This window comes from Ammospiza caudacuta, chromosome 2 (genome assembly GCF_027887145.1).
Source record: "Ammospiza caudacuta isolate bAmmCau1 chromosome 2, bAmmCau1.pri, whole genome shotgun sequence".
NCBI classification, from domain to species: Eukaryota; Metazoa; Chordata; class Aves; order Passeriformes; family Passerellidae; genus Ammospiza; species Ammospiza caudacuta.
Genome location: NC_080594.1, coordinates 35,724,536 through 35,739,981, shown reverse-complemented (window position 1 = coordinate 35,739,981; position 15,446 = coordinate 35,724,536). Strand labels below are relative to the sequence as shown.

The 15,446-nt window shown below is 40.0% G+C and overlaps 1 protein-coding gene across 1 annotated transcript in view; it reads left to right on the top strand.

The window, feature by feature from the left end:
• TENM4 (teneurin transmembrane protein 4) overlaps positions 1-15,446 on the top strand; it is a 387,133-nt gene that overhangs the window by 175,194 nt on the left and 196,493 nt on the right. Inside the window, exons 5-7 of the mRNA XM_058800438.1 lie at positions 6,226-6,478; positions 11,355-11,453; positions 13,538-13,773. Coding sequence (XP_058656421.1) covers positions 6,226-6,478; positions 11,355-11,453; positions 13,538-13,773 — 588 coding nt within the window. The remainder of the gene's footprint in view (positions 1-6,225; positions 6,479-11,354; positions 11,454-13,537; positions 13,774-15,446) is intronic.

The window sequence follows — 15,446 nt, the reverse complement described above, 5'->3', positions numbered from 1 at the left end:
CAGAAGACTGCACCAAAGTTGCATGGGAAAACTCTTCTTTAGGCTTTAGTCATTCACAGTCAGTTGCATGTTTATGCACTGGCATCATAAAGTAAGGGTGAGATACAAGGTTGTGAAGATTGCAACACGAGGAGTTCAGCTGAAAAAAGACTCTGAGCCAGAATACTCTCTAGAACCAGGACACAGACACTGATGTTTCTAACTGCATGATGAGGACTATGCTCTTCTCTAGGTGAGATCCCTTAATGGAACAGCAGCCTCCTGTTATTTTGTTACGTAAAATAAAACAGAGGAAAAAAGGTAAGGTTAGCTGTCCTGTTGTTGTTTTGTTATATAATGTAGGTTATACATCAGCACTTTGCTTTCCTTTTATGTTTCAGTGTCATTCTGAAAACTGGGGACACAAGATGTTGCTACAGGAAAAGTGTGTTTCACAGTCTGTTGAAAACACTCCACTTGATAGTAGGAGAAGCTAGTCTTAAGTGAAATTCAGTGGTTGTGTGTATTAAAAGGAGATACAGTCACTCAAGTTGTAACACTGATTCTAGTTTTTAAGTGTAGTGAGGGAAAACATTTCTGCAAACACTTTACCTCTGCTCAGATAAATCATCTGACAGCTGAGTGACCTATTTCACTCCATCTCTTTTCATCCACCCTGCAGTGGCTTCCTCGCTGGACTGTCCCATGGAGACAGACACTGTTGTCAGACATTGCTTGAAGGAGGAAATTCTCCTCTAGTTTGCAGAATATCAGTGCCAGCCATGAGGTGGACCAGCTTGGTACAAAAGAGGTACCTTCACACACTGCTTCAGCTCAGTCTGGATGTTACACATTCAGCTGGATTGTCTGCAGGTAGAAGAAAAACTGGCTCTGCAATTTGTCCTGGCTGTAATCAAAAGCCACTAAGCTACCTCCAAGAAGGCAGTTCCTCCCACTTTATTTTCCTCCTAATATTTTTCCATTATCTGCCAAATTGGGGGTTAAATATTCTGCTCCCTTTTCATTTTGCAGACACCGTCATTGGCTTGGCATGTGTCTGATAGGGAACCTGCTTCTGGCAAGCAGTCTCGCTTCTAGTAGCAAACTTCCTGTGTTTCCTACAAAGATGGTGGAAAAGACCCAGGTTAGTTCTTCCTAGTGCACCTGACCTTAGATACCTCATCAGATTCATGAGAGAAGCACCCCAGCTCCATACCCAGTGGCACCCAACAGGACAGGGAGCCCTGTGAAGGTGATTTCAGCTGGCTGGTGCAAGTGCCGTGTGTGTACATCTGCAGTAGATTGAAATGGGTCCTGGCTCTTTGCTGTTCTGTCAATTGAATGCAGAGTACATTGTTTAAAAAAAAAATTGTTTATTGTTTCCTCTGCAAGGGGTGGCAGGGTGGGAGCTGTGGTGTTTCTCCTTGTGAGTGGGCACAAGCACAATTGTCCAAAGTCACGCTAGCAAGTTCATCATCACAGCTACTGTGGAGCTCAAGTTCAAGGGAGCACAGAGTGATTCATTCCACCTGGCAATATATACAGTGAGTAAAAAGAAATATTTCCTGTACCTAATCCAGACACCAGTTAGGCATCAGTCTGTCTGAATGTGAGCAGACGTACAAATGACAAATGTGTAGAGGAACAGAATAAGCTGGGAAAAAAATGAGAATGTATTTTTCACTCAGAGGTTAGCACATTTGCTCTGAATACAATCCCAAAACCTAATGAATCAGAAAGTGTAATTGTTACATAGACTAATTTCAAAACAGTACTACTCATTAAAGATTAAGGGAGAGAAAAGGAACATGAGGTTCAGACCTTTTATTGAAATTTTGTCATACTAGGTCCTCACTGGTAATTTTTTATGGTTCATATTTATTCAGCTCTTCATTCACAGCCTTCTGTCAAGGCTCTCTAATACATACCAAGTACAAGCTTCATTAACTGCATTATCTTTCAGCTCTGCTTTATCTGTGATTACCAAGCCAGTGTTTGTCAATGACATTTTAATGTTAGGAAACAAGTTTAAAAAAACACAAAAAACCTAACATAAAAGCAGCTTGATTTCTATCTGGTTTATGCATTCAGATTTCCAAAGCTTCCTTGCATTTGAATACAGACATGTTAGATACCATTTGGCTAACTATTAGAGAAAATGAGGGTTATGGGTAGTTCTTTAAGTTCTGGCTCTTTAGACTTGCAGAGCTGCCAGCCTGTCTTCTAGAAATGTTGAACTTTATTTCTGGGATGCTCTTTCATTGGCACCTGATGTCTGAGACTGGGACTGGTGTCTAAGACTCCTTTGCTATAGACAGGTCTCTTCTGTTCTCCCTTCAAGGCACAAATCAACCCTTAAACTGCTTAGCTTGACTCTGAGACTACTAGAAATTTGGATGGATGGGGGAGAGGTGCTTTACAAGGTGTTTGTTTTATTCCTTGGTGTTCTGTCAGCTCAGCTGATCCCTCTGATCATGTCAAGTTTTTCATTCTGACAATGAGTAGAGAGAGAATGATTGTGTCTGTGTCTTTTTAGAAACCAAAGAGGAAAATTGCAAGAAGGAAAATGTTAAAAAATTCTCTCTTTTGTAGTAAACAAAGATAACTTACAGATAGTCACATTTAGCTGTCTCATACTTGGTTCAGAAAGGTCTTGGGGAATCTTGTTCAATTTATGCACTGGCCACAGTGTCCTGCTCCTTTATAATGTCTTCTGAATTCCTGTGCTGCTGTTGTCCCAGTAAAGGCTTGCTGGTAGAGGTAGACAGCTGTAGCAGACTTCCTTTGTATCCCACCTACGTGGTGGGATCTGTAAAAATTCAATTCTGTAAAAATTCAATTCTGTGTAGTAAACAGTGGATGATCGGAGCATCTTCCCACTGTGTAAGATCTATGCTGGGTCATGATGTGAGAGCCATTGCAGCCAGCATTAAGTTCTCCTTCCTGAGGGGAAATACAGTCACACAGTTTGTATCACTCAAACATTGTGGGTCTAGTTAACACTCATAGGATCATAGGTTTGGGTTGCACGGAACCTTAAATTTCCAACCCTCTGCCATGGGCAGGGACACCTTTTATTAAACTGGGTTGCTGGAAGACTCATCCAGCCTGTTCTTGAACACTTCCAGCAGTGGGGAATCTGCAGCTTCTACAAGCATACTCACTAAAGGGGACAGTTGAAATTTTAGGAAATCAATAAAGATTTTTTTTTTCCTTTTGCTTAGCTTTCATGATCTGTTACAAATCCCATAGGAGCTTTGGTCACAGCAGAGGGTAAGAACCTAAACAGGTTTTTTTGCACCAAGGAAATTTTGCACAGCTGCACTAATTTTCAGTAGGATAATTTACTGGCTTGTGCTTTTGTCTGTACCTTATTTCTGATGTTCCTTAATTTGGAAGAAGACAATTAAAAAAAAAAGATTGTAAGGCAAAGAAAATAATTACTAATTCTAGTCAAGGTATATTAAACTCCATAGTGCTCAGACATGACATAAGTGTTCAGAATTTGTATATGGAGGAAATAAAAAACATTCTGGAAGGAAAAGCTACCTAAATGTCAGAAAAAACAAAATGCAAGCTATAAAATCCTGTGAAAAATCTCATAGACCAGAGTGAGATAGATGTGCTGTCTTTACTTAGCAAAGAAATCACGGAGGATATGAAAATAGAGAATGAAAATAACTTGATTCAAAAGCATTATCCATAATAGCATCTGCAATGTGTCTGTAATAATATGGTGTAAATTGAAATTTACATAACAGATCGTTGAAAACAGTCGCTGACTCACAGTGTGAAAATGGTGTGCCTCCTGAAGGAAAAGTCAACCAATAACAGAACTTTGCAGAAGGCCTATTTCTTATTTCAAGATCCACCCATTTAGCCCCTTTGTAGATTGCATAGTATTCATCTCAGACATGAGCTATGCTAAAAACTTAAATAGCTGGTCTTGGAAACCTCTGGTATGTTTCTCCCAAATAGACAAGTCATTTTCTCTGGGCTGAGTTAAGTTCTTATTAATGGTGATAGATTGACAGCCCTAAAAGTTGGAAACCTTCTATTTGTTGGATGCCCTCTATCTCCCTCAGCTGCATTTAATACTCTCTTCCTATCTTGATTCCTGTCTGTTGAGTAGGAAAACAGTCATTAATTTTGTCAATAAACCAGGAGTAGAATTCCTTCACTGTTGTTTCTATTGTCTCAATGGTCAGGACTTCAACTGAGCAAGAGTCCCCAGTAATATCCAGTCCAAAAATGGTTGGACACTTCGATTCACATGGTGCTGCAGAGCTGAGATCAAACCTGGTTTAGTTCTGATACTTGTCTACAAGGTCTGTGCTCATTGCTCTTCCCTTTCATTTGCTGGCTGATGTGCAAGTCAGAGGCCAGTATTATTGGCATTATAGGGCTTTTTTAAGTTTGTTTGAGCTTGCTAAGTCAGATTTTTTAATAGTTCCTTAAATTCCTGTGAAAAGTCTGTCTGTCCAAATGTAGATGACCAGTATAGACCTCTGTTTGAACTTGTTTTCTGTGTTACTGACATAAAATTGAGAGACCAGTAAGTATGTGTGTGACTTTTCTGGGTATCTAGGGTAAAATTGGCTTTTAAGATTGGGACCTAAAACCACTCAGTTCTCCCTATGGCATATATACTCCTATTTGTGTGTCTGACCTGACAAATCCAGAGGTAAATATATGTCCAGTCAGAATAATGGCACCCCTGTAATTAACACATATTTTTTTGCTAGACCACTTCCAATACCATAAGATTCTGGTGTAACCTGCCATAGTTAATGATGAGGCAGTGTGAGTCAATACAGGGTGAGGAGAGGCAGGATTGCTCTCTCACACATCTCCATGTTTTATCTAATGTGTTTAACTATCTGAGAAGCTGCAGAGACACTGAGAATGCTTCTTCTGTTCCTCTCCTAAATCCAAGTCCTAATCCATTACATGTCTGATTCCATTTGTTGTAATTTATAACTGCATACGGTTTGTTCAGTTCTGAGGTCTCTAATTAGTGAATAAATGGGGGTTAATTTCTCATTATGTAGAAGTCTGGTAAGTATTAGACTGATAGGATAGACACTCTTTTCAGATAAGGCATCACTAAAGTGTTGTGTACTACAGAATCACAGAATGGGTGGGGTTGGAAGGGACCACAGCGGGTCATCTGGTCCAAACTTGCTGCTCCAGCAGGGTCAGCCCAGAGCACATTGCACACAATTGGATCCAGACAATTCTCAGACATCTCCAGTGAGGGAGACTCCTCCAACTCTCTGGGCAGTCTGTTCCAGTGAACAGTATTAATGACTTCTGAGCATGAACCCATTCAAAATAGAGAGATATATATGTCCTGTTTCTCATATGCAGTGTGCTATACTGTCAATCTCCCTCCAGTTCTATCAAATACTTTAGTTTTCTTCATTTCCAAAAAACAATGAAAAAAATGCTTTATGGTTAGCTAAAAAAAAAAAGTAAAAATAGAGATATGGTCAGCACTTGCTTCATCTTTCCTGGGTGTTTATCTTCCTCAGTCTGCATTCCTCAGTCTCTTGGCTAAGAAATACTCCGAGTTTTACTCAAAGTAGCCATACGACTGATCTTTAACATCTTTATTCATTTTTTGTTGTTTCATTTTCCTGACACCGCAGATTTTATGCCACATGCATTTTTTACTCAATTTGAGTACATTTTTAAGAGTACAAACTACTGGATTTTGTTAAATTGTATAACCCTGACATGCTTTTATGGCTTTCACCAAACTCAGTCTGTGATTAAATGTATTCTTTGTCTTCTTCTTGACTTAACTATTGAAAGTTCTCAGGCAAAACGGGCAGAACAAACTTCTCTCGGAGCTGTATATCCATCATAAACTGACTCTAACGTGTTATCTATCCAGACTGGTTGTATTTTTCATGCTTTATCACAAATCAGTGCCACAGATAGATTGCAGTTTGCAACCTGCAGTTGTTCATCGAAGTTAACTTGGCTGTCAGGACAGCCTTTCTGCAGTGCTTTAAAGTTTCATAACTTTTGTGCATGAGACTGAACTATTTTTCTAGCTGGCTCAGGGATCAATGCTGTGGCATTAGAACATATGAAACAAGGCTGTGTTACCCTTTTGATTTTCATTTAGGATGTGTGACACCCCAGCCTTCATACTTTTTAAAAGTGTCTGCACATAGATTAACCCAGTATGGAACTACTCAAATCATGAACCTTAAAAGTATTTTACTTATGTTTTAGATCATCCTCCAAATATTCAAAATCATTCAAGACTTCGAACTCCACCTCCTCCAATATCACATGCTCACACCCCAAATCAGCATCACGCAGCCTCCATCAATTCCCTGAACAGAGGGAACTTCACTCCACGCAGCAACCCCAGCCCAGCTCCCACGGACCACTCTCTCTCTGGAGAACAGCCAGCCACTACTCAAGAGCCAGCCCATGCTCAGGACAACTGGTTACTCAACAGTAACATCCCACTGGAGACAAGGTAGGTCACTTTCTTTAGCACTTACAATGTTCTGACTCTATGTGCTCAGGATGTTATGGACAATAAACACATTGCATAGCCAGCCACCTTCTTTGTGAACTGGTGTTTGACTTATGCATTTTGCATTGTATTTATTATTCCTTGTGTCTTTTTATTTGGACTAGGAGAAGAGGAAATTGCTCTTCTTTCATAAACTAAAAATGTTGTCTTTAACAGCTGTTTATAAGGTTATTTTCCTCATTTATAATTGGAATCAGGATCATAGATTAAAATGTTCTTGGTTTTCTTTCTTTTATTTTCCTTTAATGTCTTTTCTTCCTATGTAGTAGGATAAATCAATATCCTATTTAAAAAACTGAAATCAGTCAGTATATTGAAAAGATTTAGCCTTGTAGCTGTGCCTTATCAAGCAGTCCTTTCATAGTACTTAATTCAGGAAAAGTTGATCTTGTATCACCTAATGAAGAGAGGTCAGCTGCTGCCCTTTTCAACATTGCTCCAAAAGCATGAAACACTGGATAGCCCAGCATCAGCCATCTAATGGTGTTTCCATTTAGCTCTCAAATTCTTTTCCACCTGTGCAACACCTGAAGGGTGTAACAAGGATGTACAACAACAAGTTGTTGTAGTTCATAGCTTTGTTCAGGTTCTGTGTAGGTTCTGGAAAAGAGAACTCTCACACTCCCTCAGCCTCAGTCCTCCTATCTGATGGTGAGTGCATCTACTTGCAGTCCCAGTTGCTTTCTCCAGAGGTTTTGCTTCTCTATTTCATTTGCTACCAAGCAGCCACTGGGGATGCTGAAGTCATCAGCTCCCATACATGGTGTCTCTTTCAGTCTGCAGAGGAGTCTTCCAAGCGTGAAACATGGTGCGCTGTCTTTGTCTAACCTTCTCAAACTAACAAGATTTTAGACAGCAAAATTCATACAACAACTGAAAACTGAGACAGGGCCAATATTTTTAACATCACTGCCTGCAGGAATCTCATTGAGAGGCAGCAATAGTTGTAGCTGTATCATGGGACAAGTTGTACCCAGTTTTGCAAATTTCTGCTAAGAGAATGTTTTTTTTTTAAATGAGCACATCTATCAGTCTTTCTGAGAATGAGCTATATCTGCTGGCCTTCTGAAACTTCCAAAACAACCTGAATATCACATTTTGTGGCATTTAAAGATAATTAATTTCTCTGTGACTGCTTGATTAAAAAGACTCAACTAAGAACCTGGATCCAAAAGATTAAGACAAAATTATGAGCAAATAATGCAAGTGTGATTTGGCAACAGTTTTAGTAATTATATTGTGTTAGTAATTCTCAAGCACAAATACCATAGCATTGAGTTTCATGTGGTAATTCTTATTAAAATTACATTAAAAAATACTTAGGCCCTCCTGCAGCTTTTTTTGTGATAATCCTCTATAATTCAGAAGTAAGTTCTGTACCTTTTACTAGCCAGGTGGTGAATTCTTTATAGAAGATATAATACACTGTTTTAGTAGTGCAAAATCTTAAAGGCTGTCCTCATTTACTCTCTGTGAAAACATTGTGGATGAAAATTTTTCAAGATCTGAAGCAGACTGCTCTTGTTGCAGGTTGGATTGGTCACATGCAGTTGGAGGTCTAACTGCATGAAGAGCTCTTTCTGCATCACTTGATGATTTCACTCTAGCATCACAGATCAGTCACATTTGTACTTAGTCCTCAGTGTAACCATTTTATTAATTTGGTAGAAAACAGGTCATTTCAAGACTGATGGTGAGGCTTTTGACACACTGGTTGAAATGGTGTAATTTCACCCAGTGTTTCTTTTTGACAACAAACATGTTGGAAAATATGCAATTTTGTGCCAACAGCAAATGAGCACTACTGACTGTTCCTTCACTTACACAACATTAAGATAATAAAATGTGTTATAATGGTGTCATAAAGAGAGTAGACTCAGCTGCATAGATGATCAGTATATTTGGATTAACTTCCACTCTGACAGTCAGCTTTTCTGGCATGCAGAGGTCTTCCATTTCCTTCAGTGGGAATAGTGTAGACATAAAAGACCAGGCTTCAGAGCTTTTTAGCAAACTTGGATGCCCAATTCAGCCTCTTCCATGAGACTGATCTTCCCCATCTTCTCCACTCCAAATATTTTTCGAGCCAAATAAAAAGACCATCACCTATGGGAATAAAATGTCCGGTATGTAGAAATGTAAATCCTGGCCAAGAGACATTAATCCAAGAATAAAGATTTTCGAAGTTAGGAGATTATGGTAATCTCATGTCAAAAATGGAATTGTATTTCCGTTGGGTTTTATTTAATCCCATATTAGTCAACAGAGAGAGAACACAAGAAGAAAAAAGCTGCATCTTTTAAACTAGGATTGTCACAGGCTGTGGAATGTGCCTGCAGTTACAGAATTTAACCAGTTTGAAGTGGCTTGATTTTGACTGCCATGGACTCCAGGCAGTTTTCAGAACTGGGAATTCAGACTGGTTTGTCACTGCCTGGAAATTTCTAAATTGTAATGCAAGGGCAAGCAGAGATGTGCAGCACAAATATACAACTGACAGGATAAGCCTATCTGAGAATTTTGTATGTTGCAAGAGGAAGAGCCCCTCCTCTTCTCTCCCTCCTTTTCATTAGTTTCCCTTTACTCCCTTTTCTCTGTTTCTCCTTTCTCCTCTTTCTTTTCCTGTCTGCTCCCTTTTTTCTTGCTTTAAAAGCCATGTGTTATCAAGGTTGTGATGAGAAGATCTTTGCTCAGCAGTCACTCCTGACAGGTAAGTTCCCCCCATATTTATTCCTCAGTCTTCTTCCTTCTGTGGCCTCCTTTCTGTTCCTTTACATGAGACCTTGTGGGAGCAAACAAATGCCAACTAGACGGACGTTTAGTTGACAAATCAGCAGTTTTCAGGAGACTTCCATTCCCAGGAAATTTCATGTGGTAATCATGTAAGGTCAGATTTTTCCCACCATTACTGCTAATGAGAAAGAAGAGTGTTTTGTAACTAGCCAGTGATTTACAGGTAATCTCCAAGGGATCAGGCTCCATGAGCCTTCCGTGAGGAGGACTGTCACGCATCAGTCCCTGAGGTGACCCAGCAACCTGTCTGTTACAAATGCATACGTTACGAGATTGTGTAACCCTCCCCTCCTCTGTTCTATTGACAATCCACAACTGAAATTCATGGAACCAATTTGACATGGATTTTAACTAACGATGAACTTTTATTGATTGGTGTGTTGCTAGGTGCCTTGCCTCTTACCCGTTAAATGCTCAATGCATGCACATATGCTGCTTCTTTTTTTCTATGCATTGAACTCAACATCCAGTCTTTCCTGCATTCCCAGGGAATGTAAGGAAGCCGCAAACACTTGGGGATGGATTGATGTCTCAAGTGCTATGGCACACAGCTCATGCATGTTGATCCACTTTATTCCACAGCTATGAATAGGAGTTACTTCACTTTCATTCAGATCAAGGAGTAGATCTGTTCTGTCGAAGCAGCCCAAAGGCCTCCAAAAGCAGGGAGTTGAGCTAAACAAGTGCTGGCATTAGCAGCAGGAAGAGGAGGCAGTAGAAATGAAAATTAGGTTTGAGAACATTTTAGAAAAAACAGTGTCAAGGTTTGTATAATGTGACAGGGCTGGTTTCTCTTGGTTTAGCATGTTACCTGAATCCAGTTTCTTTGACAGGAGGTCTTGTTTGAGTTCATGTTACTTACATGCTCTAGGCTCTTAATCCTGCATAAGTGATAAAATGTCACAATGCTGTTATATTTTTTTTACTAGTTTTTGCCAGGGGATTTATTCACATTCATGCTTAGATTCAGTTTTGATGCTGAAAACAGACATTGGCAAAATCAGGACTGTATTTTGTTTTAAAAAACAAGGGAAGAATGTTCTTTTGCTGGGTCTTGAGAAACAAGCCCAAATGTGAGAAAGACACAGTTTGTTCCCAGCTGTGCCTCTGAGTTAATTCTTTATGTTCCTGCTGTTCTTCTCAAAAAGTACAAAGCAGTTTAGCATTTGTAGGTCAAAATGTGACTTATAAAAGAACATGCCGGGAGGACAAATACTGCAAAATACTGCTGCTGTGTGCAGTGTCAGTCCCGAGCATTTGCATGTGCAGGCCCTAAGTATCTTGCTTATTGCCTGTATTTTCCAGATTATAGCCAATACTCTGGTGTTGGAATTTGGGTTACAGCTTAACCTGTTTCTGGCTTATATCTGCTTATCACCAAGAGACTTTCATTTGGAATACTGATATTGAGCAAAAGTCACATCTTGAAAATTTACATTTTACTTTATTTAGTGAGTTATTATTCAACAAGGGAAATAAATTAATCAAACTGGAAACTAAAAAGTCCTCAAATACAAAAATGAAACTAAAGCAAAGGAGTGGCAGATTTTTGCTGGAAATCCATAAGAAAGTTAAGTGCAAAAGTGCTACCAAGGTACTTGCCACAGTTGGATAGAGATACTGTGCTGTCCCTTTTCAGAGTTACTGTAACACAGGTGCAGGAGTATAACCAGATTTCAGCTGGGCTGGATTGAAATCTGGTCCTTTGGATCCAGGAGTTTGGAAGGTTTCAGGTGTGGCTGGAAATAAATAATGTGCATTGAACAAAGACATCCACTTTTTTGATACATGCGCATGGGCGTGTGTGCTTGTATATGTGTATATGCATATATATAGTGTATATATAAAGAAATGAACATTTTAAAAAGCTATATATGTATATGTGTAGCATCTTATACATATAAATATATGGTCCATCATTCTAATTCCATGCACAACTGCACTATAACCATTGTGGTTTATAAGATCACACTTCATATATGCATGACTCACTGGCTTCATTCATGTTTCCATATGTATGTAGAAACATAGCAAAGCAGACATTCCTAGAGACATTGCAGGACAACCTCATTGAGATGGACATTCTCACCTCCTCCCGACATGACGGTGCTTACAATGATGGGTATGTGACACTTACGTGGTCTTCCTGTTTGCTGTACAGTCATTATGATCTTTGCATGAAAGCATTTGGTCACACCAGTGATGTTTAAGGGCAACACCATTGCTGACCTCTTCCGATATGGCTTTAAAAAATTAATTTCTGGGGCTTAGAGCATTGTGTCCTGTACATATTAATGGAAAACTCATTAATATGCTAGTGAGCCACTGCATGCCATTTGCCTTTTATCCCCTTATTGTTTTGAAACTCTTTTGATTTGTAAGAAGTACCTACAGCAATTTCAACTCCCATATTAACCAAAATTAATTTAATTTTCATAAAACTCTGAAACCTTTTTTGTGCTGACAGCCTGATACTTCACTGTTTAACTGATATCTTCCACATACATTATCTCACAAGTAAGTGTCTGCTAGTGGTGTATGTCAGCCAAGCCTTGGAGTTTGACTTTAACCTTAACACTCTGGCACCTTTATGCAAATTTTGATCACATTACTTTTAAATTATAATGGACTTTTAACTTGATAGTTGGTGCCAAAACTGTTGAATCTTGTGTTGGCAGCTCATAATTTGGTAGCCGTCATTCACACAAGAGCTTATTGGTGTACTTGAGCACTGCAGGTGCCTCTTTGCTCAGAACAGATACATCTCTATCTAAAGAAATACTTTTCAAAAAGGGGATAGTATCTGACTTATTGTATTTTTTTTTCTTTTTTGTGTAAAGCATTAGTAGAAATAAAAAAATAACGAATCTTTCTCTAATGGTCAGCAGTCATGCTTAGAGTACCAGTAGAACCATGGCTGTATTAATACAGACACCTATTTTGGAAAATTATATGTTGCATTTTCCTGCATGAATTGGTGGCTTTTCTGCACTGTGATGTTTCTGCATGTGATGTTTCCCCCCGTCACTGCAGAAGTAACTTCATGGGGAAAATAGAGTCACTTCTTCATCTGGTATTAGCCAGTGACTGACTCCCACGAATCCATGCTGATTGCATTTACTCTGGCTGCAAATCTGGCCCCATAAGCCGTGGCAGAATCTGCAAAGGGCACTGAGGCTGTTTCTCAGTCCTCATAAGCTCCATTTTTGTTTTATAGAAGCATGGTGGTAGATTAGTCCACTCTATTTCCCTGGTTTGATTCCCAAAATTTGAATGCCTTTTACAGCATGATGTCCCACCTAAATCAGGTTTTTCATTTAGTATTCCCATGGACAGAAGTTCCACTGGGACATTTCATTTCAGAAACTCATGGGCTTCAGTGTGTTCTTTCCATGCTGACTTCCATGAGTGTCACCCAAGGTGCTCATGGGCTGGCTCTCAGGCTGCGTTTGTCATAATGGGCAAAATATGGTGCCTCCCAATGTGTCACTGGACAGGAAATGCTGTTGCCTTTGACAGTAATTCACACTTTTTTTAAAAAGTAGCCTTCTATCCAAGGTGCACTGGACTGCTTTTTGGAAGCAGGGGCTTCTCCCCACTGGCAACACACAGGACTTTGATGCTTTTAGCCACGCCATTGTCTGACACTTAAATTTGCTGGATGGGGACAGTGTGAATATTCCCCTCTGTGACAATTTGGGTGCTATGGAATGGCTTAAGCTCCTTTTCCCCATCTCCATTCACCGATGCCACACAAAAAACGCTCTCATGCAGTGATCAATAAATTGATAAACGCCCTCCCTTCTTTAATCTGACCTCCGCTCCTCTTCAGCCTCCGTAGGGCATTTCTGTGGGAGTGCGAGCAGGCTCCCAGTTCTGCCCGTGCCACCAGTCTGTCGTAGCTTGGGGTTTTCATCTCACTCTAACTAACGCCAGCTCTTCCACAGAGGGGACTCCTGCCCTTGAAGAGTTCTCTGTGGCATTGTTGGCACTTTGATTTTTTCGTTTGATTTTGTTTTCTTTTACTCTATGTGACTTGCCTTTGATTTTTATTCTTCTCTTTTGTGCATGCCGTCCGTGTCTGTAGCCAGCATTGTGTGGAGCTGCTTTCCTCGTCCTGGCAGCAGTCGCCATTCTCCCACCCCACGCCTCCCTCAGCATCGATTTGTGTGAGGAGTCACTTGCTGTTGGTCTTTCTTCCCTCAGGCACTTCCTGTTCAAACCTGGAGGCACTTCTCCCCTTTTTTGTACAACGTCGCCGGGATATCCCCTGACATCCAGCACTGTGTACTCGCCTCCCCCTAGGCCCCTTCCCAGAAGTACCTTTTCTAGGCCTGCCTTTAACCTGAAGAAACCCTATAAGTACTGTAACTGGAAATGTGCTGCTCTGAGTGCCATTGTCATCTCAGTCACGCTGGTGATCCTGCTGGCCTATTTCATAGGTAAGCTTGTTGCTGTTTGTTTTTCTTTCTTTTATTTCATTTCTCTACAAACCCTCCCGTACTGCTAATGTTTGGGAAACAGAGGGTCAAGACTGTGGTACAAAATGACGGGTAAATAAGGCATCTGTTGATTTGTTTGTGTTGCAGTGTTGTAGTAGGGAGCTTAACACCTGTCATAAAGCTAGAAGGGCTTAGTAAAACATGAGTCATGTGAGGGAGTTGTACTCCCTTCAATATCATGGACATTGTGCAGAGAAAAGTGTACCTGGAGTGAGGCAAAACCACCTGATTTTCTCTAAGCATCCCATTAAAACGGGATGTCCCAGTCCCAGTCACATCCAGGTCCCTCAGTGCTGACTTTGGTGGGACAGGTCAGAACCAAGATCCTGGTACCCAAAAATGTGGTTTGATTCTATCATTTGGTGACACACCCATTTCAGTGACATTTAACTAATTATATTGGAGTTCACGGGGTGACCAGGAGGATGGAGAAGGACTGGGTTGAGATTGTGGTTCATCGGGGCCTTTTTAGAGTAGGTGCTGCTAGTGAAATTTGCATCTTGGGTGGAAAAGCAGTGGATTTTTCTTTAACTGTGCATGATCTGAATTTCTTTGTTTTATGCAGCTTGTCAGTGTTCATTGCAAAAAAGCATTCTTTTTGTGTGTTGCAAAAGTAATTGAACTGCTAGAAGTGAAAACTGTATTTTTAAGCCTGTAAAGCTGGAATGTTACCATTACTTTTTCTTCAGTTCTCTTTGATATGTGTGTTATAAATGTCTTTAAAAAGTCCATTCCTAGACTTCTATGTTAAACTGTCTGTGGTGCAAACTCCAGTTGTCAGACACTTTTAGATGTGTTCATGGGTAAAAAAGCCCATTTCTCATGGCTCGAATGAGTCTTTTTGATTTTGCTGTGACTTCCTGTACGCTAATGATCTATAAAAGGTTGTGGTTAGAATTACAAATCTTAGTCTGGATCGAAAGATTTTGCTTTCATTTTACATGAATATGATTAGCACCACCACAAAGGATTGCTTTTACTGTGTTCCTTTTATATACACTTCTTTAATGACTGATACTTTTCCACTTCTGCCTTGCATCATACTCTGGTCGCTTTTATGTCTCCTGTAAGAGAAACAGGAATGATTAATTAACCAACATTAAATCAGCAGCAGTTTGATGAAATATGCAGTCAGTTTTCATCATTTGCTCTGTACATTTAGAGTCACCTTTCTCATTTGTCTGGTATTCTCCTTATGTCCTGAACATGGTTCCTTTGGACGTAATCTCCATGTATTGGAGGAGAAAGGAGAATCATTTCAGCTCAGCATAGCAGTGCCAGTTCATTCTGGAGGAGGAGAAGGAGGTGTGTGCAGGTTGATAGATGGAGAGGAGTTTGGTTTGCTGCTTTCCGACTCAGAACCCTGTCTCAGAGTTCACAAAAGATCACATGCCTGCTTAAAACCACAGTTAATGTTGTTAAAAGGAAGGTCCAGTGAGTGCCCTCCCATGTTTTTTATCCTCTCCATTGAAGTGATTTCCCTGGCATTTGCCAGACACCATGGATGGCTGGCAAGGTTCCAGAAATGCTGAGCAGGTTGAACCACTGTAATTAAGGGTCATAATTACTAATTTCTAAAGGAACTACCAGTTATTAAAAATCAAATCCAACAG